Genomic DNA, 24,978 nt, shown 5'->3' on the forward strand with positions numbered 1-24,978 from the left:
ATGTTCCATAAATTTCCAAGTTCATTGAAAATATTTCAGAAAAGGCTAGGTAAGGAATTATAAATAAATGTAATTATGAGGTAAACAATTGATAGGGAATCTGCCACATGGGCAACAGTCTTAAAATGCAGATCATTGATGATTTACTGATTGAGTGAATGTCCTTTATGTTGCGACAGGCGAGTCCCTCGCTACGGGTACCCCTTCCCCACAACATAAGTCAGCTCTCTGTACCATGGGACCATGTGAATTCCCACAACGACTAGAAGTTCTGGAAGTTCTAGCAGATTGCAGACAGTCTGAGAGTCTAAGTTCAAGGGTTCACTCATTCGGTATGATTGTGTAAGCTCGACTCATCATTGGAGCAGTTAATTAAATTGAATGGTTTGAATGGTTCCCATGAAGGGAATAAAGAAATGTGGTTATACCATGTAGAATGTCAATAGAATCTATTACAAACATTTCATTACTATAACTGCACTTATGAAAATAAAGAGATTATTCTGCGGTTTGAATGTTAATGGGATCAAATGCACACTCAAAAGCAAAATTCACTTGACCTAGGTTTTGAAAGATTTTCAAAAGAAACATTTCACTTGGCACAGTTTTGAAAATAAAACATTCGCTTGGCACAATTTTAAGTAAATTCAAAGTAATGATTCGCCTGTGCGTTTCACAGTACATGAAGTAAGAGGACACAAATGAGTAAGAAGTTTCGCTACGTCTACTATTCTCACTTAATTTACAAAAGCTATACATTTATTATTCAACCTATTCAATACACACAGTACCACGTTATGTGGTTAATTAGACATAAAAGATGTAAATATTATGGACATGTTTCGCCCTTCTTATTGGGCATCATCAGCATATTAATTAATCTTAAAACAAACATTTAAAACAAAAGATAACATTTATGATTTATAAGAATTGAGCTAAGATTTATTATATTAAAATTTATGAAACAGTGGTTAAAAAATATGGTATTGGGAAGTACAAGCACATGTTAAAATTATTGTAGACTAATTTAAAATCTTGTCTAAAAAAGTATTTGTATCGATATAAAGTTCTAAAAACGGCATGTGTCTGGAACTGAAATGGATCCTCTTCGTTGTGAAAGTCAGTTGTAGCTACCAAATATATGCTGACTTTCACAACGAAGAGGATCCATTTCAGTTCCAGACACATGCCGTTTTTAGAACTTTATATCGATACAAATACTTTTTTAGACAAGATTTTAAATTAGTCTACAATAATTTTAACATGTGCTTGTACTTCCCAATACCATATTTTTTAACCACTGTTTCATAAATTTTAATATCATAACAAATCTTAGCTCAATTCTTATAAATCATAAATGTTATAGTTTTTTAAAAATGTTTATTTTAAGATTAGTTAATATGCTGATGATGCCCAATAAGAAGGGCGAAACATGTCCATAATATTTACATCGTTTATGTCTAATTAACCACATAATGTGGTACTGTAAGTATTGAATAGGTTGAATAATAAATGTATACCTTTTGTAAATTAAGTGAGATCGCTATTTTCAATACGGATCAAAAATGAAAGTAATGACTTGTATAGTCTACTATTGTCAGAAATATTTACAAGTCAGTGAGACTACAACATGTTAAGTACAGACGTGTGAATTTTGTTCCATTCAAATGTGATAATATGGGGTATTTATTTATGAAGTTAAAGTTTTGTTCACTGAAACCACTTTTTAATGTCTAATACTACAACACAGTATTGTCATGACCTTCAACCACTTGTACAAGAAAGTAATTTCTCTTTACTGAAGCTACTTGGTTAAGTTTGTTCAACTCTAATGTAGAGTACATGTTAATCAGCTTTCAACTCTATTTACAAACTCCTAGTCTTATGCACTCCCTTAAAGACTAAGTCAACATCTCCACTTGAAGAAAGAAAAAATTTGAATTTCATTTGGAAATACAAGTCTTAAGATTAGCACTCAACATTCAACTATTTTGAATTCACAGTTCCAAAATCTAAGTTGAATTGCACAGTTCTAATATAACTTGAAAAATGCAAGTCCAAAGTACACTACTCAAATATGAACTGATAGAAAATATTCAGTTACCTTTATACATAGGATTTCTGTTGAAGTTCATTCCCTGTAGGATATAAATTTCATCTGTCATGTCCTACTAGCCACACTCTTCACACCACCGTGCAAGGTCAAACTTGTTCCGCATTGAACTGCGAGTCTTTACCACCTAGGACTTTTGAAAACTTATCTGACCTTAAAGCGCAACATTCACCCACTGCATGAAGAAGTAACTTATCACAACGACATCACTGTACTGCATTCGACTTTATTTAAATCATGTGCACAACTGAATCTTATACGATATTTTTCCGTACAATATCACTTGGTCATTAGAACTTTATTACAAATATAACACAAGTTTAAGATCCTTCTCCATCAAGAACATTTCACCAGAAACATTTTCAATGGCTACTTTGAGCCTTATTTTAATGTTTAATATATTACGTGCACAGCTAAAAAGTTTTTAACATGTCAATATCATTGTGACCATTCTTATTTTCAGTTTCAACTTTGTAAGGTTACACTATAGTAACCAAAATCTGCTTAACTTTTAGTTCTCACATGTTTTATCTAACATTATTATATTTGTACATTGTTTTTTGGACTATTTGATGCTTTGTATAATTATAGTTATTGGCTGATGATGACCTTGACCTAGGTCGAAACTAGTACAATTTTTAAAAGTAACTTGTAATGTAATGCACATTGCATAAAATGTTGTAATGAAAAGGTGGAAAACTGTTAATAATTTATTTAAATATCAATCGAAGTTCATTCCGTCATCTACCGTCCTACAGTCAGCCAGCACGGCTAGGCTGTGGAATCACACACTGCCTATCGTGTCGCCTGGTCCTCAATTTATATGAAATCAGCTGGTCAAGTCTCGAGATTTCTCTATAACTTCAACTTGGAATAACTTTGTCAATTTTCCATGGATTTGCTTGAGACTTGGTAATTATGCATAGTTTAGCATTTGCTACACAATGCGGTGATGTAGTCGAAATTGTGTTGCTAATTTTATTTATTGAGTTATCAGACATGGAACTATAGAACATTCTATATGACGTAGCCTGTACTTGACCGAACAGCACCAAGCTCACTCTTGGTTTGCCAGCTGCGGTCGGCTAAACTCGCGCACAGCAGGTATTTTAAACTTTAAATACTTCAAGCTGTATCAGCGTTCCTGGTTCAATACATACATATATCTACCAGAGATGATATTACTGAGATCTGTTGAAGAGAACCTATAACAGGGTGTCCACCAAATCCAGATTTTAAAATTCCCTGACATTTCCCTGTTTTCCAGACACAAAAACCAGTTTTTTCCCTGACACATGATGACAAACAACATAATTATAAAGGAAGTGTCAGTAATATTAAAATACATTTTTAAAACTTCCAAAAAAATAAATAAGCAATTAATGTGCATATTAAAACTTGGAAGTTTAATTTAGTCTAATTAAATTCACTTTAAGTTTTTTTTAAATGTATTACCATTACTGCTTCAGCGAAGAAACTTCTTTGTAGCCACCAACGACTCGAGCTTCTGCCATCACCCTCCACTTCTTTTCTTCTAATTCCTTCAGCAACAAAGTGGCCTTTCTCTTATTTTTTGCAAAGAATCTTCTGCTTCCAATGCTTCACGTTTCTCCTTTAGATTTTGTCCATAGAAAACATGAGCACTCCTTGCAGCATGGAGCGTTCTTATTAATGGAGACCTTTTCAATTCCACCAGGGTTTGGGATAGAATCATATATTATTCTTTGTGCTACAAGGGATACTTGTAGCAAGTTCTCTACTATAATTTCTTTATTAACAGGAAAACCACATTCAAGTGAAGCATTTCCAAGAAACAATATTAGTATCATTTTGAGAAATGAAGCCAACTTTTCTGTTTTCAAATTTACTATTGGAAGAACAGTGCGAAGCCAAAAGTGATCTAAACTCTCGTCTTTAGAATACAAAGAATTCACTTCTTTCAAAGTATCATTCTCACAAACAGAAGTGAACTCCCTTTGTACATGAATGGCTCCATTACCCGAGATCCATTTGTTTTCAACAAAGGCATTTAAAGCTATCCTTAGCAGTGTGATGCTTAGAGGCTACTTGGCTACACTTGGATCGAAACAAGAAATTAATTTAGTTAGTTTATATGCTAGCGGTGAGCAGATGTGTCCAACAGCAGGAAACTGCAGATGATGACGATACGCCAGCGGTGACCTTTCCAGTAACTATTTGCACAAAACTACCATTCCTCTTAGATAATGTGTGCAAAACACTAATATATCTCTGTCATTTAATCCAGGATTGCCACGAAGTGCTGCTTTAGCAGCATAACCTACGTCAATTTTTAGATGCAGGCAGAAGATTTTCTTTACAGTCTAAATATGTTTTAGGAGATTTTCTGAAGACTGCAGTGACTCAGACTTAATAAACCTTGTCATGATATTTATCATCAATGAAAGATGTATAAAGGAGTGATGCAAATGGGAGATCTGTCAAACTTTTAGGAATGGTTCCAAATCTCCAACAAGTGATAATAAAAATGACAACTTGGCCTTAAGAACCTTATCTTTAAGTGAAGTTGATACTATTTTGAAGCTGTTACAGCTTGGGATTTTCTTGTCTGTTTGTTCCTTCCACATACTTTTCGACATTAGGTAGGATATCTATAGCATGTTCAATGACTTGAAAATTTTCAAGCCATCTTATAGCACAATATTTCGAAGGAAATACGTTTGAACCTGAATCATGTATATAATCAGCACGACTTGCAGGACCGTAGCAAAACAAGAAGTGAAGAGCACAAAGAAACTCTGCAATATTCCACTGGGTTTCTTTTACTGCCATTTTATATGAATTGTGCACAATATGCAAGCCACAAGATCCAATGTTCAACAAAATAGGAGCATCTAGATCATCTAATAAATTACCAAAATCCTGAAGGAACTTTTTATTAACATTTGGACCATCCACTGAAATTTGTAATTTTTTTTAGATAGAGTCCTTGCTGTGCTTGCAAAAAACCATTTATCAAATCTGAGGAGGTAGAGTGACCAAGAAACATGGAATCAAAATGAGAAGTGCATACTTCATTGGTATCAGGATTGAAACAATGAACTACAAGATCCATTTGGCCTATCTGAGAAACTTTATTCAGTGACTCGTCAAACCCAACGGTGCAATGTGTGCACTTACTACCCATCTTAAGAACTTGTTTATAGAAATAGAGAGCCAAACCATGAGTGATTGTATATGCAACTTTTGTTCTGTGCAGTTGAACTTTCGAAGTTGTTTCAGAGTCTGGAAACATTACTGGAAAGAACTGAGAACGCAATATAGGTCTAATTCATCGAACTCACCATTCCCCAACAACATAGAATATCCAATAGTAAGCAGATCAAAACAACGAAAATTCGATCGATCAATCATATAGCTATTGATATTATTGATTACTTTACATTCGAGATCACACTTTAACTTTTCATTAAAATTTATTCCTGGCATAAAAGACATGCCCTAGATTAATGTTATAAAAACTGAAAAATGTGTTTGTATTACACGGATAAATACGGTATGTCAATTTTATCTGGCAGAAGAATGAATTTCCAGATTTTTTCCTGAATTCCCTGACATTTCCAGGTTTTCCCATTAATTATCAAATTCCCTGACATTTCCCTGTTTCCCAGGTTTTCCATACGGGTGGACACCCTGTATAATAGGTTCTTCAGTCTATCAAAACTAATTTCTGATTAAATAAAATTTAGAAAATACTTGAAAGGGAAAATATTTAACAACAGATTATACGTGAAAAAGAAACAATTTAATTATTCACATATGATCTGTGATAAAAGTGTTCTTTTCCAGGTATTTTCTAAATTTTGTTTAATCTTAAATTAGTTTTGACAAACTTAACAGGTATTGATTAACTGAGTCAAAACTGAAAAAAATGGCTTCCACTGTAACAAAAAAAATCTATTAAAGAAAAGTATGTTTATGAAGTTGTTCATCGTACACAGTCTGAAATTAGATTTCCTATTTGGAAGTTTATAGTAAAAATAAAATAAAAAAACAGACATTTCCTATAGCATAATCTTTTTCACTGTTATACATTCAGTCAGTAATCATGGCCCTCCTTAATTTTGTATTAAGTAAGAGATGATACAGAGTGTTTAAATGCCAGGCTGAATGGCTCAGATGGTTGAGGCACTGACCTTCTGGCCCCAACGTGGCAGGTTCAATCCTGGCTGTCCGGTTGTCTTTGAAGGTGCTCAGATACGTCAGCCTCGTATCAGTAAATTTACTGACACACAAAAGAACTCCTGCGGGACTAAATTCCAGCACCTCGGCGTCTCCAAAAACCATAAAAGTAGTTAGTGGGACGTAAAACAAATGACATTATTAGAGTGTTTAAATAAGGTTATGTAATTAACTTGGTTCTCATATATATATATATTTTTTTTTTTCACTGTTTTCACACAAAAAATTCTATAAGCAAATTAATTGAGATGTTCTTACCGGGCATAGCTCAGCCGGAGAACGAGAGTCCCGAGGGTGGACCGTTCGTTTTCTGGCTTTACTTAATTTTGAAAGCAGGGAAAGATACAAGGACTAGCGACAATAACACACAAATATAAAACAACAGGTTTTGACATTTATTGTGAACTAACACATTTAACAACAATAAAATCTGACTAATAATCTTGATAAAATAAAATTTTATTCTTCTCTGCCAGTTCTTTTTTTTTTTTTTGTCTGCACCAAGTCTCCATTAATGTTGGCGGATATTATTCTGAAAAATATACACCTGGATTAGCCTACTTCTGGCTTAACGAAATTATAACAAAATGAAAATTATTTTGTAGGAGGACCTCCTTTCAATAATTAATTAATTTTAACAAATTAAATGAAAATGAAATTAATCTGATTTCCTTTATCTTGATTGTTAAATAACCATATTCATTCATCTCAATATTTGTTTAACTAAATTATTCCTTCCTTAGGATGTCAAATAAAGTGTCATTTCAATTAAATTCAAAAATTAATTAAATCAAAATGTTATCAAAATATTATCCAAAAATATGTCTCCCTTGGACTTAAATTCCTTTACACCATTGTGCTTGTATAACAATTATTTCCTCAACCTTACTCAAATATTTCGTCTAACAAACGAAAAAAAATTACTTTTTAATATTTTATCTGACAAATAAAAAGTTACTTTTATTATTTCTTCTGACAAAGGAAAAGTTACTTTTTAATATTTGACACTTTCTGATAAATTTTTAACAACTTTGGCTTTACAAATTTAAATGGTGAACCGAGTCCACAGAAATGATCCTTCCTTATTCATTACCGTGTGATACTCTAAACTTTGTTCTACTTAAATAACCAATAAAATTCATTAAAGGTTTAAATTTTTAAAAAATTATGCCATCATAAAGAATGACGCTGATAATCAAGATTCAACGTAGCGAACACGTGGTCTGGCCACAATCATGGTCAAAGAAATATTACAATACACTGAAATAATATGAAATAATACCATTCACACACATAGCATTCACACTAAGGCACACGAGAATTATTTACACTATTTACAGCAAATTCTAGCCTTTGAATATTAATTTATGATTTTTAATCCTAAATCTTGGAAATCTCTCGATGACGGTATCGGACAAAGGAAAAAAATTATTTTACGTCCCTCTGAAATGTGATGAAGTCTAGGTAATCACTTAACAAAGAAATTAAATTAACAACGTTGTCCATGGTAATATCGGCGGTTGATGCCTGAAGAAATTGTCGACTACAAAAATGCCCACAGAACAGGTCAAATACAAGCATTCGCCTTAATGGTTCATGAGTCACGACATTATTATTACTCAACGATACATCTACCGATTAACACGTGCTCCACATGAAGAAATTATGTTCCACAAACGCATTCTCCAAATAAGACTCAATAAATGGATTCACAAGTCACAAATATACCCCAATAATCCATCCACAAGTCAATAAACTATAATAAATGATCCGACGAGAATCTGCCATATTCCAGGCTCATGTTTACCCTAATTGAGCACATATTAACATTACACACACATAGTCAAGCAATATTTAAACTCATGACCCTTAATTATTTATTTAACCCAAGATGAAAATTCATTATTATTATTATTATTATTATTATTATTATTATTATTATTATTATTATTATTATTATTAGATGTGCGAGATCTAAATTCGTGAAATAGGGATTTGACAAAATGTCAGACGACACTAACGCGCCTAACATCACACATGAAGAAACTTTTACATAGAAATCCGGCGTAAAACAACATGCCAAAAGTCTGTCCCACACGACTTCCAAGAAAAATATTTTTCAAAATTAAATTGTTAATTATTGGTGAGGACAATAATTTTTAAGCACTCTAGACTATTAAATGGGACAGCTAGAATAATCGTAGAAGACATTCACACGTTCTAGCTACACTAATAGAGATAAAAAATCACACACACATGAATGACAAAAACTACCATCTCCCATCGGAAAGAAGAATGAAAATATTCAAATCTACTGCAAGACTAGAAGAAATATTACCACTAATGAATAAGAAAGCATTATTTCTACAAAGATGAACAGATAAACATTATTAAAGGGTACTCAAATTCATGATGTAACTGGATCTTCGCCGATGATCTGGAACATGTGGTCAGCTCTCTGCCCTGGGGTCGCTATCTCCCCATGGCGAAGATTGCCTACATTTTGAGTAGGTCATCGTAGCACCAATATTCCAAACAAAGTAGTTGCAGGCTTCTTCCTCATAACAAGACAGCATCTTGATGTACTCGTTCCAGCCCGTGGCGGTGTCTTCTCTCTTCATGTTGAGTAGAGGCTGAAACTAACAAATGGTTTTAGAATATGTTCCAAACACACACGCGATGAAATTAATTATGAAAAATATGTAACTTGTAACGAAGGAGATCTGCTAAGCTCGTAGATTCAATTACTAATGATTTAATAAATAAACATCTTGAAGTGGACAGAAGAAATCCCTTCAAAGTTCCAGCATGCAGAAGAGTAGCGCAGAGCAGAGTAGAGCAGCGTAGAGCAGAAATTAGCAGCATAGAGAGCGTTTTTTCTGGAAACACGGGTTTTTATGCATATCCAGGGAAAGGGGTGTGTCACTATAATCGTCCATAATTGGTTGACGTCTGACATTCATTTCTAGAAATTACTTCCGCTGAAGACTCACATATACAGGCCGCATGTGTCTTGGTGACCTTGGCTCACTCCCTTACTGTGTCACGTGGACAGCTGATTGCCCGCAGAGAAAAAATAAATACATTTCCCCCTTGGAAATACCGGTTCTCTACCTGCTGGGAGCTGTCTCTGTTATACAAGGCTGGGGAATATCGTCAACTCTGATGAATTAAAGTCTTACACAGGAAAATATAATAAATGCTTATTGTAGGCCAAATTTGAAGGGGACAATATGCATGTGAGAAACCAATTGAAGACAAAACGTAAAAGTAAACAAAATATCACTGGCAGGAGACCAGTTACAAAATTGAACAAAAACGCTCTTGGAACATTGTGTACAATGAGAACAAGGGTACCCGCTCAAGATCATGAGAAGTGTATGGCATAGGAAGACTATGAGGTATGCAGTGGAACAGTAGAATGGGAACTTATAGACAGAGAACATATTATTTTTTGAGGATGTTAGGTTGCTTTCATAGGATACTACAGGCAACTAAATGACCTATAGTAAACATCTGGATAATTTCTTTCTTCTTGCTAACTCTGTAACCAACCCTTACGAGTTATCATTGCCAATCTTGTTACATTGTTGTTGTTATTACTGTTGGTACTTAATATTGTTGTTTATCCCGATTGTTATCTTATTTTACTTATTTAAATTTGTTATATTATTAGTCTAAAATGGCCCTCCATTGGCTGCATCTAATAAATAAATAAATTATACAAGAGATGGAATGATTGGGGGGCTTGGCCTATGAATAAATTCCTAACGTAAGTGTTCATTAACAGAAAACAGTACTGAAAGATTTTTGGGTTGTATTGCTGCAAGAAACTCCTCAACAGCCATGTGAAAAGTATGGGCAGATTATACATTACGGTACTCAAATACCCTACTGAGGATCACTGGTTCCTATCATTCCATCCATTTTAGGTGCATCTTTGTTACTGCAATCCGTGCTATATAACCACTTCTGAACGAAATCCCACTGAACCTTTTTGTAGCTGTTATTGTGGCAGCATTGTTCCCCATATAATTTTTGTACTTTGTGAGGTTTCAATGCTATAATTATCCCATGTTCATGTGACCCCTGTCAGATACAACAAATGGAAACTGGTTTCATCTCTGAATTTTGAACACTAGTACATATACAGGAGAAATCCACCAAAGCTAGCATAATAACTATTTAGCCAAGAAGCCAGATTGGAATAATAATACATCAGTTATTTACATTACAAGGACCAAAAGCAAGGTTTTATTTAAAATTTCAGATGTTTACGGCAAGGATGGAATTTCAAAACAAATATGTGGAAGACTTTTGCTCTTGTAATGTACATTATATTCTTTATTTCATACTTTCTTAAATATCTTTCTTCTTCCTCATCTGATTTTGGCCAGCTATGAATGACGTGGAACTTATTTACTTGGAACCTCATCATTCTTTTACTTATCTTCCTCTGCTCCTTGGATGTTGTCTGTTTTGTCTTACCGTTTTCTTTTTCATTCCTCTCCGAATTGTTTGAAGTTGTCGGCTTTACTCTGCATCAAGTATGCTGTGATGCCAGTTTCTTCTACATCTTTCTTTACCTCTTCCACCCATTTTGTGATTGCCTTCAGTCCTACAATATACGTATACAAAAACCTATATATGGACTTTTAACCTATGTTTCCATATTGTGTCCATGATCTTTTCAGTATATTTGTACAGGTCCTCAATGTTTTCCTTTCTCCCATCCCATATGAAGTTTTTTGTAGTCCTAAAATGTTCATCAGTTGCAGTTCCCCTTTCTTAATCAATATACAATAGTCTGCACAGTACAGTTCCCCTGGTTTTACTATGGTGCTATAGTGATTCATTTTTGTCTTGTACGTCCGGCTCCATGGCTAAATGGTTAGTGTGCTGGCCTTTGGTTACAGGGGTCCCGGATTCGATTCCTCCAAGGTCAGGAATTTTAACCCTCATTGGTTAATTTCGCTGGCACGGGGGCTGGGTGTATGTGTCATCTTCGTCATCATTTCATCCTCATCACGATGTGCAGGTCACCTACAACCGTCGTCCTTGGATACTCCCGCATCTGGCAAGCCGAACAAGTCCTCGGACACTTCCGGCACTAAAATGCCATACACCATTTAATTTCATTTCTCTGCCACTCTATGGATTGAGTACATTCTCTCAAGTATTTGAACTTCTCTGTCCTTACAATATTTCTGCTTTTTGCCCCTCCTCTCTCTCTCTCTCCAGCGTCTTTCTTCATTTGGGGCTACAAGGACAAGATCGTCAGCGAAAGTCAGACATGTATTAATTTCCAGATTCTGTACTTGAATTCCTTTTTATATTAATATGAGCACATTTGAATAGGTTTTCTGATGGAATGTTTTCAAGTTGAATCCTAAAAGGAACTAGAGTATTGTAAAGTTCAACTTTCCACATTATTTTTGTGTCTGATGGATTTAACTGAATGTGGATAGGAGGTAAAAAGATAATTACAAGGAAATCATTTTACAATTAAATAATTAGAAAGATGTGGAATTCAAAATAAATTTTATTCCAAAAATGAAATGAAAATTCTCAAAATAAAAATCAAATCAGCGTGATCTAATAGCGGAAGGCTATAATACAGCATTAAATTTTACAAATAAATCATCAATTTTAGTACAAATTTCCTACAAAATAAAGAGCTTGAAGTTTATATGTTCACTCAAATATGGATATTCATTCCAATACACACTTCAATATTTAATTCCCATTCAAAAAAATAATTATACTGCTGAACATTGTCTTGAAAATAATTATTTCAGTTGAAATATACTCTGGAATTCTTTAAATGCCTTAACAATGAATTCTTTATGTTTGAATAAAAGAAATGTCATAATTCTGAATTAAGTTCTTGATTGAAATGATCCTCTCATCAGCAAGTATTGAGTAATTTCATTAAAATGACATAACTTTAAATTTAACGTTATCAAATTAACACCATTAAATTTAACACTATTAAAACTTCACTACAAATGGAAACAGAAAGTTAAACTTTGATCTCACCTAATTTTAATAATTAAATTCACATGAAATATAATCAAAATCAAGTCACATTTTCCTCTCTATACCCGAAGATAAATAGACAATGTTGGAGAATAGGGCAATGACAAGATATAATAATTTATTAAGAAGGAAGCCACACTTTCCAATGTCGACTTAGTTATATGTAACATAAAATCTTTCCAGTCTGTCAAGGACATATATATGTAACATAAAATCCTTCCAGTCTGTCAAAGACATAATTTCAATAAATATTATAATACCATAACATATCTGTAAAAACATACAATCATACAAAGAATGACAGGTTTCATTCTAGAAGAACATCCTCGGATTCTTTCAAATCACTTAAATCATGCGTATATGTATGTACAGTATTGTTTACGTTGTGTAAACTCTTCAATGAAAGAGAGTTAGGTTATAATATGTACAAGTATTAGAACAATGATTGTATTAGAATTCAACCATCACCATATTAATTTAATGAAATAAATCTGTACCTATCTAGTCTGCCAAAATGTAGTCCATTGTCTCCAAACACTGCTTCATGACTGTGGTCATGAAGAGGCTAGTGGAAAATATTTTAAGGAATAGCAAACTGTTCCTTGGAGAGGGGAGGGGAAGCAGGCGAGGAATGAGGGGAGCGTTGTGGATCCTTCCTATTGGATAGGGGAGAGAAGGTTAATTCCTCCTTCATGTTATAGACTAGCATACTATTCCATGGAGGAGGGGAGGCAATCAAGAAGGTCATTTACCTTTTCCATGTTATAGTTTATTTGTATTATGGACAAATACAAGTTAATGATTTGGGTTGAATAAAGTATGGAATTGAGGTAGAGAGTATCTATAAAGATGTCATTTTTATAATGATAAAACACAATTTAAAGAGTAAATGCTATCCAGATGTTAGGTAAGTAGAACAAAGAGGGGGGAACTTTTAAACTGTGCTCTCCGAAGGCTGAATGCTGATTGCATCTGATCACGTTTTTGTGTTCTTTATATCTTGTGTGGAACCTACGCTTGTTTGACCTATGTGCTGTATGTGGAATTGCACCTAGGTTCTTGGCACTTGAGTTCATAGGCTCCTGACCTGGAGATAGGGTCTTTCTTTTGGTTTAGGTTGCATTTGTTGATGTGCCTCTGCCGTGTGTTGTTCATTCTAAAGGCTTACTTTTAGACCTTGTTTTTTGAAAATGTCAGCTACTTTGTATGTGTTCTTGTTAACGTAGTTGAGAACCATGTATTTTTCTCTGTCATGTGTGGTGGTTTCCCGGGCATTTTTCTTATGTTTATTTAATACTTTATCTACTGTGCCCGGAGGGTGGTTTTCTTCTGCAATTTGTTTAATTATTTACATCTATTCATTGAAATGCATTGCGCTAATTGAAATGGAAATAGCTCTGTGTATTATTGTGTTCAAACCTGCTACTTTCTCTGTGTATGGTGGTTCGATTCATTGTCAATAGCGTGTGACGTCTGACTGGGTTTTCTGTATACTTTGTATGACAGGTTGTTATTACTCCTACTGATCATGATGTCTAAATAGTTTATTTTCTTGTTCCATTGTGAACCTGACTGACTTGTGTAAAGAATTTACTGTGTATATGTGACGTCATTATCTTACATGCATAATACATCATCTACGTATCTGCTCCAGTGTAACATTCCCTTAGAATGCTGGCCGGTTAAGAAAATGTTTTGGAAGTTATTTTGAAAAATGTTTGCTATTATACCTGATATGGTGAGCCCATGGCTAACCATTCTTTTTGACAATAGATTTTGTGGTTGAATGTAAAGCAATTATGTTTTAATATTGTTCTAAAAAGGTTAATAATCTCTTTGGTTTCTTGTAGTGAAGTGTTTTCTTTTAGGAGATTTACTATAATTTTAATTAATTCATCTATAGGTATATTGGTGTACATGTTGGTGATGTCAAAGGTAATCATATGTGTGCTCTGTTATTTTTAGATTATTTAGTTCTTCAATTAGTTCTAGGCTGTTTTTAATTGACCTATTTTGTGTAAGTGAGATTTTTTTAAAGAATTTGGTTGAGTTGTTTGCTTAAATTGTAACTTGGCGCATCTTTAAAATTGACTATTGGTGTAATGGGACACAAGTTTTTGTGTATTTTGGGGAGGGTTTTAATGTGGGGGGTTTGGGAATTTGGTGATAAAGCTTTTTTTTTTGTGAGAATCAAGTGTTTCCTTGGTAGCTTGTTTTATTTCATTTTGAAATTCATTTGTTGGGTCATGTTGTAGTTCTTGAATTCTATTGTTTTTTCTATGTACTTGTCTTCTTCATTATGACTGTTGTGTTCCCTTGATCTGCTTTTGTGATAATTAGGTTGTAGTTTTTTATATTGTTCTTAACTGTTTTTAATGCCAAGTATTGAGTGGCACAATTCGATTGTTTAGTGGAATTCTCTTGTGTGATTTATTTTCAGGATTTCATTGGTGGTTACGTTCTTTATTATTTCTCTTTGTGGTAAGGGGATTACGTCGCTAGCAATTTCTATGCTGATGATTAGCTGTTTTGTGTTGTTTTCGTTATGGCATTCCTGACAATTTAATTCGTGTCCCTTCTCTAGCAGATTGATTTCATTCTTTGAAAAGGTAGTGTCTGAACTATTAATTAATCTAGGGTGAAAATCAGCGAGTTTGTCGTTATTGTTTTCTGTTTTTTTCTCTGTTTATTGATCAGGTTACGCATTTTATTGTCAATGATGTTCTGTTTTCTGACTGCTGCTTTTTTAATGTAATCATGTAAAAAAGTAGCATGACCTTTGAGTGTGGTTCCAGAAGTTGCTTAGTTTTAAATGGATGCGTAGAATTTGTTTGTTGATTTCCTGTTTCTTTATGTACATAAATTTTATTTAGTTTCTGATCCATAATAACTGTGACTGGAATGTTGATATTTTAGCCGAAGTTGTTGTGGGTTTAGCTTTTATGTTCATGTACTTAGGAACGAGCCTCATTTCTAGACATTCCTTATTAAATGTAATTGATTTGTCAATGTTCATGATTTTTAATTTAAGTGACTCGAGTGTTTTGGCTTCCTAATTTGCCCTACTGGTCGAATAATTTGTTAAGAAGGAAACCATACTTTCCAGTGTTGACTTAGTTAAATGTAACCTGAAATTTTATTTAGAAAAATCTTAAATATTATTGACACAAGGTTTTTTGGTATTTTATGAGAATACTTAACATTAACTTAAGTTGTACAATAAACATAAGTTGCTTGTTTTTACTTACCTTATTTACTACTAGTTACTAGCATTACCAGTTCCTAAAATTAATTTCACCGCAAAGTAAATGTTTTTTAGAGAAATAATTTTATATAAAATAACATTCATGTTTTTCTAATTAGAATTATTTTAGATATATTTCATTAGGAAGAAACAGCGCGCAACAACTAGCACGCTGTCAATAATTAATGTATGTATGTCCACCACTTATCCCTTTTCTCTACAGGTCGTGTATGAAGTGAGGTGAATCTTTGCAGCTAGTTTTTACGACCGGGTGCCCTTTCTGATGTCAACCTCATCAAAGGGCTAATGAGTCAGTTACTAATGATTAACTAAAATAATGAATGTTTGAAAATGTTATGCATCTTCAACTCTTTTGCGTTTCTTGGGTGAATTTTGGTAATTATTTTTCAGCGACTCTTGGTAATAGTCACCCTGTAACTAGGATAGTAATGGTCCACTGATGGTATAGAACCTTCTTTTTTTTTCTTTTTAAGTTTCCGTCTTTTGCCTGGAAATGAATAATACTTTTCTTTGAAATGAGGGCTGAAGACAACAGGAGAGGAAAAATTACTGTTTGGGACAAAGTTATTGCAAGAAATTGCTTTGAGCCACTCTTATATTTGGCCTGGTATACAGGAAATTTGTGAAACGATAGTGTCCCTTTGCCCTTTTTCCTGTTTGAAGTATAAAAAGCCACACAACAATATGATGTTTGAACGGTAAATAAAAATGTAAACAGACTCTGGGATGGGTTTAAAGAAATTGTTGAGGAATGCAAAAACAGGTTTGTACCTTTAAGGGTGGTAAGGAATGGTAAAGACCCACCTTATTATAATAGAGAAATAAAGAGACTAAGAAGGAGGTGCAGACTGGAAAGAAATAGAGTTAGAAATGGCTGTGGAAGTAAGGAGAAATTGAAGGAACTTACTAGAAAATTGAATCTAGCAAAGAAGGCACTTAAGGATAACATGATGGCAAGCATAATTGGCAGTCATACAAATTTTAGTGAAAAATGGAAGGGTATGTATAGGTATTTTAAGGCAGAAACAGGTTCCAAGAAGAACATTCCAGGAATAATTAATGAACAAGGGGAGTGTGTATGTGAAGATCTTCAAAAGGCGGAAGTATTCAGTCAGCAGTATATAAAGATTGTTGGTTTCAAGGATAATGTCGAGATAGTGGAGGAGACTAAGGCCAAAGAAGTAATAAAATTTACATATGATAACAATGACATTTACAATAAGATACAAAAGTTGAAAACTAGAAAAGAGGCTGGAATTGATCAGATTTCTGGGGATATACTAAAGACAATGGGTTGGGATATAGTACCATATCTGAAGTACTTATTTGATTATTGTTTGGTCGGAGGATCTATACCAGATGAATGGAGAGTTGCTATAGTAGCCCCTGTGTATAAAGGAAAGGGTGATGGACATAAAGCTGAAAATTACAGGCCAGTAAGTTTGACATGCATTGTATGTAAGCTTTGGGAAGGCATTCTTTCTGATTATATTAGACATGTTTGTGAAATTAATAACTGGTTCGATAGAAGGCAATTCGGTTTTAGGAAAGATTATTCCACTGAAGCTCAACTTGTAGGATTCCAGCAAGATATAGCAGATATCTTGGATTCTGGAGGTCAAATGGACTGTATCGCGATTGACCTGTCTAAAGCATTTGATAGGGTGGATCATGGGAGACTACTGGCAAAAATGAGTGCAATTGGACTAGACAAAAGAGTGACTGAATGGGTTGCTATATTTCTAGAAAATAGATCTCAGAGGGTTAGAGTAGGTGAAGTTTTGTCTGACCCTGTAATAGTTGAGAGGGGAGTTCCTCAGGGCAGTGTTATCGGACCTTTATGTTTTCTTATATATATAAATGATGTGAGTAAAGGAGTGGAATCGGAGGTAAGGCTTTTTGCGGATGATGTTATTCTCTATAGAGTGATAAATAAGTTACAAGTTTGTGAGCAACTGCAACGTGACCTCGAAAATGTTGTGAGATGGACAGCAGGCAATGGTATGTTGATAAACGGGGTTAAAAGTCAGGTTGTGAGTTTCACAAATAGGAAAAGTCCTCTCAGTTTTAATTACTGCGTTGATGGGGTGAAAGTTCCTTTTGGGGATCATTGTAAGTATCTAGGTGTTAATATAAGGAAAGATCTTCATTGGGGTAATCACATAAATGGGATTGTAAATAAAGGGTACCGATCTCTGCACATGGTTATGAGGGTGTTTAGGGGTTGTAGTAAGGATGTAAAGGAGAGGGCATATAAATCTCTGGTAAGACCCCAACTAGAGTATGGTTCCAGTGTATGGGACCCTCACCAGGATTACCTGATTCAAGAACTGGAAAAAATCCAAAGAAAAGCAGCTCGATTTGTTCTGAGTGATTTCCGACAAAAGAGTAGCGTTACAAAAATGTTGCAATGTTTGGGTTGGGAAGAATTGAGAGAAAGAAGAAGAGCTGCTCGACTAAGTGGTATGTTCCGAGCTGTCAGCGGAGAGATGGCGTGGAATGACATTAGTAGACGAATAAGTTTGAATGGCGTTTATAAAAGTAGGAAAGATCACAATATGAAGATAAAGTTGGAATTCAAGAGGACAAACTGGGGCAAATATTCATTTATAGGAAGGGGAGTTAGGGATTGGAATAACTTACCAAGGGAGATGTTCAATAAATTTCCAATTTCTTTGAAATCATTTCGGAAAAGGCTAGGAAAGCAACAGATAGGGAATCTGCCACCTGGGCGACTGCCCTAAATGCAGATCAGTATTGATTGATATTTGTAAACACAGTTAAAGAAAACCATATCTCTAATCTACACAATACTAAAAAACAAATTAGTGCATAAAGGAGAATTACTATTTGGGACAGTCTGGCTCCATGGCTAAATGGTTAGTGTGCTGGCCTTTGGTCACAAAGGTCCTGGGTTCGATTCCCGGCAGGGTCGGGAATTTTAACCATCATTGGTTAATTTCGCTGGCACGGGGGCTGGGTGTATGTGTTGTCTTCATCATCATTTCATCTTCATTATGACATGCAGGTCACCTACGGGTGTCAAATCAAAAGACCTGCACCTGCGAGCCGAACATGTCCTCGGACACTCCCGGCACTAAAAGCCATACACCATTTCATTTTACTGTTTGGGACAAAGTTATCATGTGAAATCGCTCTGAACTACTTGTTACATATGTCATTGTCTGCAGGAAATCATGAAATGATGGTGTCCCTTAGTTTTTTCCTGTTTGAAAAAAAGGCACACAACAATATAACATGTTCAAAGATTTGTGAACACAATTTTTAAAAAGCATTACACAATAAAAAAATTTGAATTGTTACATTACTATCGACTCTCAACAAAATAAATATGTTATTATGAACCCACTAGTAACACTAGCAACAACAAAACAATACATATGAAATTGGAAATACGATAATTACAATACATAGCTTCCTGTCAGTATCATTGGCAGCCAGTGCCCCTATGGCATTTTAGAGAAACTTTTGAATTTCTGCTTTATTCTAGGCTTTTCCAAGCAACTGCCAAGGCTGGTAAAAAGAGCACAGCATAGATCTAGTTGGCCATGATTTTTCAAACTATAATTTAGCATAGCTATTTTGTGTTCTGTAACTGTATGTTAATAGGTCCTTTATCAACTGTAATTACATGATTAAGTGTTAGAGAGAGCCATGAACCATAACTTCATCACTACTAAAGACATAATGTCAAGACCAGGTATACAGTTGGAAGTTCATCTATATGATATTTGTTTATAGTCTTCCTGACCTAATGGCTCTAACTGTTGTATGTGTTTATTAGAGTTTCTATCTATGAATTACAATTGGTGCTAACAATCCCACCTTTTGCATTCTTTAGAGTAAACTAAAACATATTATAGAACAGGGACTGATACTTTAAGGTTGTCTAAAAATTAAAAGTTGCATAAAACTCAATTATAAGGGGCCGGGGGACTACTCTGGGTAAAGGTTAACTTAAATAAATATATCTACAAACACATAGTTTTACTTAAGCATTCATGCCAATTACCTTTCTTCATACAAATCTTTACATAAATCACAGAACTATTCAACTCAGCGTTCAGAAGCATCAGCTGTTTTCCAAAAGTGAGTAATCATGATCCTTCCACAACATTGTTTGACTGGAAAAGAAAAATCAGAACATTATTATTATATATACTTACAAGTCTGTATGAAGATGGGAAATTAGAGAGAATAAAACATTACTTTAAATTTTCAAAAAGAGCAAAAGAAAAAATATTAATTCCTTCAGAGATATAGTCAAGGTACTGAAAGCCACAATAAAGGAAGAGTGTCTATCAGAACAGAGCACAAAAAACAAAACAAAGAAACCATTTGTACTCCTGATGTGGTCACTAAATTAAATATACTGGTACTCATAATTTACATGTATTTCATATGAAAGGAGAATGTAATATTTACAAAGAAAGGAAATTAAAAGTTGCAATTGCTACGAGGTTTTGGTTATGATTTTGGAACTGTACTAACAATTTAATTTATAAATTCATGCAGCCATTCTATCTTTTGCAGACAGCAATCTCATCAAAATATAAGTTTTCCTCACTGAAGTGTAAAATGCAAACATCATTTACCTATCAAGAACCACACACTGCAATTGACTCAATGGAACGAGAGAAAGGAAAAAAGCATGACTAACAATAATGATATTATTGGTTTTATGTCACACTAACTAAATGTTTATGCTTTTGGAGTTCTTTTATGTGCCAGTAAATCTACTGACACGAGGCCGACTTGCACCTTCAAATACCACCGGACAAGGTCAAGATCAAACCTGCCAAGTTGGGCTCAGCCTGACAAGAATGACTTTCTTTATGTTTCTCAGTTCAAGAACATGTCTTTACATCCTGAAATCTCAGAAATACACTGACTGACAGAGCAAATGCAACACCAAGGAGGAGTGGTTCGAAAGGGATGAAAGTTGGGGAAAAAACAGAGACGGCATGGACGAATAATTGATGTTTATTTCAAACCGATATGCAGGTTACACAATGCGTACGGCATCGACTCAGTAGGATGTAGGACCACCGCGAGCGGCGATGCACGCAGAAACACGTCGAGGTACAGAGTCAATAAGAGTGCGGATGGTGTCCTGAAGGATGGTTCTCCATTCTCTGTCAACCATTTGCCACAGTTGGTCGTCCGTACGAGGCTGGGGCAGAGTTTGCAAACGGCGTCCAATCAGATCCCACACGTGTTCGATTGGTGAGAGATCCGGAGAGTACGCTGGCCACGGAAGCATCTGTACACCTCGTAGAGCCTGTTGGGAGATGCGAGCAGTGTGTGGGCGGGCATTATCCTGCTGAAACAGAGCATTGGGCAGCCCCTGAAGGTACGGGAGTGCCACCGGCCGCAGCACATGCTGCACGTAGCGGTGGGCATTTAACGTGCCTTGAATACGCACTAGAGGTGACGTGGAATCATACGCAATAGCGCCCCAAACCATGATGCCGCGTTGTCTAGCGGTAGGGCGCTCCACAGTTACTGCCGGATTTGACCTTTCTCCACGCCGACGCCACACTCGTCTGCGGTGACTATCACTGACAGAACAGAAGTGTGACTCATCGGAGAACACGACGTTCCGCCATTCCCTCATCCAAGTCGCTCTAGCCCGGCACCATGCCAGGCGTGCACGTCTATGCTGTGGAGTCAATGGTAGTCTTCTGAGCGGACGCCGGGAGTGCAGGCCTCCTTCAACCAATCGACGGGAAATTGTTCTGGTCGATATTGGAACAGCCAGGGTGTCTTGCGCATGCTGAAGAATGGCGGTTGACATGGCATGCGGGGCTGCCACCGCTTGGCAGTGGATGCGCCGATCCTCGCGTGCTGACGTCACTCGGGCTGCGCCTGGACCCCTCGCACGTGCCACATGTCCCTGCGCCAACCATCTTCGCCACAGGCGCTGCACCGTGGACACATCCTTATGGGTATCGGCTGCGATTTGACGAAGCGACCAACCTGCCCTTCTCAACCCGATCACCATACCCCTCGTAAAGTCGTCTGTCTGCTGGAAATGCCTCCGTTGATGGCGGCCTGGCATTCTTAGCTATACACGTGTCCTGTGGCACATGACAACACGTTCTACAATGACTGTCGGCTGAGAAATCATGGTACGAAGTGGGCCATTCGCCAACGCCGTGTCCCATTTATCGTTCGCTACGTGCGCAGCACAGCGGCGCATTTCACATCATGAGCATACCTCAGTGACGTCAGTCTACCCTGCGATTGGCAAAAAGTTCTGATCACTCCTTCTTGGTGTTGCATTTGCTCTGTCAGTCAGTGTATTTTCTCAGGTGTTGCTTCAAAATATATACTTTGTTACTGTGGTCAGTTTTGGGAATATATGACATGCTCAAGTAATTAATAAGTTTGATGTTTCACCTTCATATGTAGAAGCCATTTTCCAAGACAAAGCATGTCAATTTGAAGTTTCTCTCCTTACCAGATTGCACAACAGTAGGTGACATGTAGCACATTCAAATACTTCATGTAGGTTAAATTGAAATATTTTTCCAAATGGACACCTAATGTGCATTTTGGGATTCCTTTACATACTAGCATGAGCATGCTTATTCCTCTTTTCCCTGCACACAACACACTTATCTTCCTGATTCTCTTTCTTTAAACTTCCCATTTACTCCAGAAATATATTTTTTCACTTCTCAATACTATAAATATCATTGTACTCATTCTTGTATCTCTATTGGCTGTCCCTTTTGATATCCATCATAATTATCAGCACCAACGGTGACAGTACATTTCTCTGTCACACTAGTTTCAGACCATCCTGTCTTGCCGTCTTTGGTCTTAACATTTACACTCATTTGCAAAAAGAATTGCGCACCAAAAATAAGCTATAGCAGGATATATAAGTGGGTACAGGCACAGGACATAGTAGTATAAAGAAAACATAAAAATAATGTACCACACCCAGTATTTATCGCAAAGTAATGAACTATTACAGGATGCTCATAGTACAGTGTTGAACCAGCCGTAGCATTGAGACAGATGACAATACATTCCGGTATGGAGGCATACAGACATCAGATATTCTCCTGAGGAAGATATTGCCACAGCTGGTACAACTGATCCTCCTAATTTGCTCTAGTTGCCATCCCATTTGGTCCCAAACATTCTTGATGGGTGACAGGTTTGGAGACCTTGCTGACCAAGAGATCATGTTAACATCAAGAGGGTAGGTCAGAGATACCTGTGCTGTGTGAGGCCAGACATTATCTTGCTGGGAAATAGCATTGTTGAACTGCACCATGAAGGGAAGCAAACACGGTGGCAGTATTTCTTGGAAGTATCACTGTGCCATTGGGGTTCCTTCAGTCACCAATAGTGGGGAAAAAGAAAGAATCATAGGAAATAGCACATCACACTATGACACCAAGCTATCATCCTGCTCATTCACGCAGAAGTTCAGACTTGCTCGATGATGCTCAGGAATGTCATAGTAGACGTCATAAGGGATGTATGACAACAGATCCTGCTCAGCTAGCTGCCTCAGTATGGTACTGGTGGAAACCAATCCCCAGCTGGCATGACTTGTCTCTGGATGGTGAACGACGATGTCCGCAAAGTGCTTACAGCCTGTCGCACAATGAAACGATCTGCCCTGCTGGTGGTACACCAGGGTTGACCTTTTCAATAAATGTGCACTCTCACATTCCCACTGCATCCAATACCAATGTACAGTGTAGTCAGAACAGTTTAAGTGGCAAGCAATGCGTCGAAACATCCAACCTACCTTCCTTAGTCCGATGATGCAGCCTCTTTCAAACTTATATAGCAGGTCAAAGGCTTCTCAGATGTGCTGTTGGCTCATGCTACATGTTCACTCAACTTATCTCTGAGGCTCACACTGCTTTTAAGGCCTTATTTGTTATTCGGTGTCTTGAATGCATGAATGAGGGAATGACATGTATGGCCCTTAGTGGCACTTCCGTGCAAGCAATCAGCATTAAATGCAATGGGACACATGTCATCCTTGGATGATTGTGTGTGGCAACCTTCAATGTATTCATGCAATTCATTCATAGGATGCAATATTTTTTACAAATGAGTGCACATCGTTTCTACCATTTTTATAAATAATTAATTTACAACACCTTTCTATTAATCAAAATTGATAGTGTTCAGGCTTCTCAATCTTCAAATATCCAGCATTTTGGCCCAGTGTGGCAGTGGGCTTGTCAGTTGGACTGCCACATCTCTTCAAGATGCCAGCTGGTATGCCAGCTGGTGTACCAGAGAGACACTACTGCAAGCTTCCTTTGTGGCACAATGCAGTGACTATGCATTGTAAGTACACTTATTAGAAATGACTGCCTAGGTTTCTTGTAGGGAACTATAATTTGTTTCACCGATCGAGAATATCAGTTAATCAAAACTGATAATGTAACTTTGTTTTCAGAAAGCCAGTGTTTCACCCAGTGTGGCAGTGGGACTGCCTTGGATTGCCACACCTCTCTAAGACATTAGATAGTACAATGTTGAAACACCACTGCATACCTCCCATAAAGCACAATTCAGTGACAATGCATGAGGGGCTCTGGCCTGTGCCATTAGGCAGATGGAAAAAGAAAAAAAAAATTAGTATTTCTGTTCCACTCCTTACATTGTCTTCCTTAAGTGACTGCAGCTTTTCTAGAACCATTGTATCTTTCAAATGAATCATGACAAACTTACTTATCATTTAGCTGTAGTCAATGCAAAATTAAGTCTTTTGAACTGATAAAATATATCACAGAAACAGGATTTCTTTGCGGTATAAATGGCTCATAATCCCAATAGCCCCGAACTATATAAATGAACATAGTTTTCATATTTCTTATGAATTCGCTCTTTTTTCCCTGAACCTCCTGTGAAACTTACTACTGGTATTTAAGTTGCTTGTAAACTATAACACAGAGGAAATTGTCCTTAATAATTAAGATAGCAGATTATATAACTTACGTTATTATAATGAGAGGAATAATTTGTATTCCTGCAGCAAGGTGAAATATAGATCCTCTGTAAAGGTCACGCATCACTGGATAAAGACTGTTAAAGAGCAGTGATCCTAGAAGGGTACACACATTTTCTACACTTGCAACACATGCAAACAGTTTACCTGCAATAAAATAATATATTACAATCTTGCAATGTTTAGAGGTAATAAATACAGTATACATCATATCTGTAGTTCATAATATCTTACCCAACTCGTTTGGCTCAACTTGTTTTGAGAGTACTGATCGCAAGGAAGGTATGCTGAACACATTTAATACTGATATAACAGGCACTGTGAACA

At 36.0% G+C, this 24,978-nt stretch overlaps 1 protein-coding gene across 2 annotated transcripts in view; it reads right to left on the bottom strand.

Annotated features, from left to right (window-relative positions):
- Positions 1-19,211: 19,211 nt before the first annotated feature.
- LOC136864790 (lysosomal proton-coupled steroid conjugate and bile acid symporter SLC46A3) overlaps positions 19,212-24,978 on the bottom strand; it is a 76,991-nt gene continuing 71,224 nt past the window's right edge. The window contains exons 3-5 of one of the 2 annotated variants that reach the window (XM_067142189.2): positions 24,886-24,969; positions 24,642-24,798; positions 19,212-19,783 (exon numbers count right to left, since the gene is read on the bottom strand). In XM_067142189.2, the coding sequence (XP_066998290.2) occupies positions 19,732-19,783; positions 24,642-24,798; positions 24,886-24,969 (293 nt within the window). In that variant the 3' untranslated portion in view covers positions 19,212-19,731. Of the gene's footprint in view, positions 19,784-24,641; positions 24,799-24,885; positions 24,970-24,978 lie in introns of those variants that run through there. The other variant, XR_010859372.2, reaches the window with a different exon arrangement.

Source organism: Anabrus simplex, chromosome 1 (assembly GCF_040414725.1).
Source record: "Anabrus simplex isolate iqAnaSimp1 chromosome 1, ASM4041472v1, whole genome shotgun sequence".
In the NCBI taxonomy this organism is placed as follows: domain Eukaryota; kingdom Metazoa; phylum Arthropoda; class Insecta; order Orthoptera; family Tettigoniidae; genus Anabrus; species Anabrus simplex.